At 41.4% G+C, this 5,029-nt stretch overlaps 1 protein-coding gene across 4 annotated transcripts in view; it reads left to right on the forward strand.

Moving 5' to 3' along the window:
- The window catches only part of si:ch211-286o17.1 (hematopoietic progenitor cell antigen CD34), a 64,272-nt gene extending 60,309 nt beyond the window's left edge, over positions 1 to 3,963 (forward strand). For all 4 annotated transcript variants that reach the window (XM_062038146.1, XM_062038147.1, XM_062038148.1 and 1 more), the window contains one exon: positions 1,404 to 3,963. In XM_062038146.1, coding sequence (XP_061894130.1) covers positions 1,404 to 1,595 — 192 coding nt within the window. In that variant the 3' untranslated portion in view covers positions 1,596 to 3,963. The remainder of the gene's footprint in view (positions 1 to 1,403) is intronic.
- The last annotated feature ends 1,066 nt before the right edge of the window (positions 3,964 to 5,029 follow it).

Genomic DNA, 5,029 nt, shown 5'->3' on the forward strand with positions numbered 1-5,029 from the left:
GAAGGTGAGCCACGTAAAACGGCGCCCACAAAACGGCGCATCCTGAAGCGACTGTCAGAAAGCGACTTGAAGATGATCTGTAAAACATATTCTATGCAACATTTTGACCAAAGAACCACCATCACATGTTATGTAGACCAGTGGTCCCCAACCTTTTTGTAGCTGGGGACCGGTCAACACTTGAAAATATGTCCCACGGACCGGGGGGGGGGGGGGGGGTTCATAAAGAAATACAATCATGTGTGCTTACGGACTGTATCCCTGCAGACTGTATTGATCTATATTGACATACACATACACAATATGTATATATTGTGTTTTTTATGTTGATTTAATTTTTTAAAAAATAATAAAATAATATATATATATTTTTTAATTACTTGCGCGGCCCGGTGGTTGGGGACCACTGATGTAGACCACAAGGAAGTGTTTTACATTTAAAAAATTATAATAATAATATGACCCCTTTAATGCGCCCTATAATCTGGTGCACCTTTTGTATGAAAATAGACCTGACTAAACCCGGTCATCGGCAGTGTGCCTTATAATCTTGTGTGTCCTATGGTGGGGTAAATACGGTATGTTTTAAAAATGTTGCAAAAACAAACTATTTATTCAAGAAGTCATGATTTTACCAACATTTATACCGAAATGGCCTGAAATCACATTTTTTATGCCAATATCAGCATAATAATAATCAGTCGTTAATATTGTATGCCGTGCAGGCCTAAATTGGCCATTTTGTAACGGATACATGTGAATTTGAATTGTATATCCAGTTTCCCCTCTCTAAGCATTTTTCTACCAGTGAATATGGATTATGAATCGAATTTATGATCCTCCCGTTGAGCGTTAATCACCGTCTCCCACTCCAGTGAGCGGAGCGGCTTGATTCACTTAACGCGAGCCGTCCGCAGGCTTTTTGCAACCGAGCCTCTTGCCAGGAGGCTCCAGATGGTTTTAGTTCTCTTTTCTCACTCGCTCATGACATCATCTTTTGTAAGAGTTACCACATGGCGGCACACCCACGCGACGGTTTTGATGGAACTGCCTTTGTTCTGAGGCGCTGCATCAGTCATTTGGAGGTATTGCGTATCATCCGTGGAGGTAGTCTTTGAGACCTCGCCACTCCCTAGATGTGAACACTATCAGAAAGAGTTAGGAGTATGGCAGTTAGATGACCTCCCAGAAACATCTGAGTTCACACAGCTGAAAAGCCTAAACTTTCAGTAATTAGAACCGAAGGTTTTTGTTTACTTTAGGGCTACGCCTGCATGTGTGAATCGGTTTTCACTTTGCACTCTCGTGCTTGATTGCATGCCCTATTTGAACAAGAAGATTAAACTCCTTTGGGTTGCCTGTGTTAGCTTGACCCTAACAAACTGGATCTGTGTTTCCCTCAGGCCGAGTCCTACCAGGTGGATGAGGAGAACCAGGCCAACACCCTGGTGTCTGTCGCCCCCTTGCCTCAAGAGCCCCTTGACAAGGCCACCGCCAACGGAGACTCTCCGCCAGAAAACGGAAACAACCCCTCCCCAACCACTAACGGCCATTCTGCCGCTGCCCAGACCCCAGTGGCCGACACGGAGATGTGAATCTTGACACACCCCCCCCGACCTTAAACCTTCAACCACCGGTTTAATACACTACCCACAATCCCCAACTGCTGCCTGGAAGGGTTTCCACACTTTGGAGAGACAAATTGAGCAAAATCAACTGTCCTTTTTACCTGCAACCAACTCCTACTGCCCCTAACTCCGCCACTCCAAACTGGCTCTGTGTTTCCCTCAGGCCGAGTCCTACCAGGTGGATGAGGAGAACCAGGCCATTACCCTTGTGTCTGTTGCTCCCTTGCCTCAGGAGCCCCTTGACAAGGCCACCGCCAACGGAGACTCTCCGCCAGAAAAATGAACCAACCTACCGACCACTACATCCACTCTGACGCTGCCCAGACCCCAGTGGCTGACACGGAGATGTCAACCAATCAATCAACGTTTACTTATATAGCCTTGAATCACAAATGTCTCAAAGGTCTGTGAATCTTGACACACTACCCCGACCCTAAACCTTCAACCACTGGTTTAATACACTACCCACAATCCCCAACTGCTGCTGCCTTGAAGGGTTTCCACACTTTGGAGAGACAAATTGAGCAAAACCAACTGTCGTTCTTACCTGCAACCAACTCCCACTTCCCCTAACTCCGCCACGCAGGATGAGGGAGACATCAGTGAGGTCCATCATGACAATAATGACAATGCCTGTAATGTGAAAAGTCTGCCTTCCGAGAGGAGTCCATTTATTTGGGACGGAAACAGTTTAGAAGGGTGCTGACTGGCATCTTGAAGTAACAGAAATTCTAGAGTCACTCGAGTAATGTGCTGTTGGTCCTCAACATTAGTTACTTTTTCTTTGTCACACCAAGGAAGGAGACCAGGTTTTATATTATTGTACAAACGTATTGTTTTTTGTTTATTGTGCTTTTGTATTTTATTTTTTTTATCTTCTAATGCACCCGATAGCTCATCAAAACAGTAAAATGTACAACTGGTAATGTCAATTATATCAATGAATTAATCCTCTTCGCCCTTTCAAGAGCATAGGGTCTCAGCGAGTTGTCTCCACCTCTTTCGGTCCTCTTCATCCTCTTGCCACGAGGTGTTGGCTCTGCCTAGATCTTTGTCGACAACCGTAGCCTTCCCCTCCTTCTCCAAGGGCAGCTCTGGCGATAGATGTTGGGGAGGTTTCCGAAGACTGTGGCCAACCCATCTCCACGTCCTTCTTCTGATTGTAACTTTGACAAGCTTGTGACCTGTTTTTACTAGCAGTTCCTGGATACAGATTCTCTTAGGCCATCAAATTCCCAAAATGTGGCATAGTCTTGAGTTAAGGAAGGTCTGGAGTTTCACAATGTTGAGTTGTGTCAGGCCCCACGTTTCGCAGCCGTGCAGTAGGATGGACTTCACGTTGGATTCAAGGATTCGTAATTTGGTGTTGGTGGAGATGTTCCTGGACCTCCAGACTGGTTTTAACTGGGCAAACGCAGCTTTGGCCTCCCCTATGGGTGCCTCCACATCCTTGGTTCAATTGGGTTGTAAGTAAATGTGGGCGAGTTAAAGAGAGGTATCACACAGAAACCAGAGCTCAGGTCCAAGGTTATCGTCATACAGCTTTTGGATTTAATGAAGAAAGCATTGGGACTTTTTACGGACATCATTTAAAAACCCAAGTATTTCACTTATTGCTGTAAACTTCAGGCAAATCCTAATCAAAAAGAAGTTTTGTACTTTTTTGTTTTTGTACTTTTGACTTTCCATACGATATGAGTGTACAGATTTTTTTCACCAACACTTATTGCCCTGTTTCCACGAGAATTGCATCAACTCTGTCTTTTATTGGTAATAAAGAGGAGAAGCACAAAAAGTCAATGCTTCGCTTACTCAGCCTCCAAGTCCACCGCTGTAGCACTATAAAGAAGAAGAAGAAAATAAACATTGTCAAATGTAATTAAGTGCATTACCAAATGCAGCTGGGATAGGCTCCAGAGAGAGACACGTGGTAGAAAAATGGACAGATGGATGTTAGCCAGACATTGGGTTTCCGGGCACCCCACTTTTCGTACGATTCGGTATTTCATGAAAATCTTGCTGCAGTTAAAGAACAAACTCATTACCAAGGTAGATCTTCTTTCTCCTCAGTGTCATCAAGTATTTTTCTAGTGAATTCAACTGATAAATAAGCCGGTTTGGAGCCAAAAAAAGTTGCATGTGCTAGCAGTTTGATAAAAAAAAAGGTGAAAAACATGATTCAACTCAAGATAGAATTAGCAAAGTACCAAGGTGCCCACAAAAATGATGTACATTTTTTATTTATCCATTTCATTTGTCATGTATATGTATCTTTTGTTATTGTTATCTGCATGTAAAACTACAATTATTCTCTATTAAATGTGGTTTGTGTTTATGTTTGTGTGGTACTGGTACGGATTAATTGGACTTCCATTATTTCTAAAAGGGAAAAAAATGGCCACCAAAATCACAACAAATAAAAAGGGATTCATGTGTCAGATACCAACATGTTGGTATCGGACTGGTACCAAAATATATTTCTAAACTTCTCAAAATAAAGGGGACCACAACACAATTTCATTATTGGCTTTATTTTAACAGAAAATCTTATGATACATTAAACATGTGTTGCTATTTGCAATTAAAGAAGAATTTTGTCATTAGATAAGATGTTGAACAACTTGTCTTTTAATAGTAAGTAAACAAACAAAAGCTTCTAATTGGCTGTTGACGTATGCAGTAACATATTGTGTCATTTCTCATGCTTTTATTTTGTCAAAAAGATATATGGATTATTAATCTACTTGTTCATTTACTGTTAATATCTGCTTTTTTTCCCTTTCAACATGTTTTATCTACATTTCTGTTCAAATGTAATAATCACTTGTTATTCTGTTGTTTGATACTTTACATTAGTTTTGGCTGATACGACAAATTTGGGTATCAATCCGATACCAAGTAGTTACAGTATCATTCATAGGTCATAATTAAAGTTCTCATGTGTCCAGGGACGTATTTCCTCAGTTTATAAACAATAAAAAAAACTAAAGATTTTGTGATCGTAAAAAATATCTACGTAGTCAATGTAGTATCGACTATGTACGACTATTTTACAATGTCTGTGTAGACCCATCCATGGCATTTGTTTACATTCGGGGCGCTAGCTTGCTGTTAGCGGTTAGCTATTGTATCCTCCTACGGTGTGTATGTTTAGCTATTCCTCGCCCTGAGGGGATGATACTTGTAAGAAACTTATTTTATTTGTCGCCATGGAGGCGAGGATTAGTAATTTAGATGTAGCTAAAACACTACCGACTGCGGATGGATGTTAGCTATTATTAGCTATTAACACCGAGCGGCGATTCAGTGTTAATAGCTTCAACTTTGTTTTTAAGTAGTAATGCTTCAATTCTCCCTTTTCTATCTTCATACTGTTTCTGCTTGTATACTCAGTGTGTGTG

This window comes from Entelurus aequoreus, linkage group LG26 (assembly GCF_033978785.1).
Source record: "Entelurus aequoreus isolate RoL-2023_Sb linkage group LG26, RoL_Eaeq_v1.1, whole genome shotgun sequence".
In the NCBI taxonomy this organism is placed as follows: domain Eukaryota; kingdom Metazoa; phylum Chordata; class Actinopteri; order Syngnathiformes; family Syngnathidae; genus Entelurus; species Entelurus aequoreus.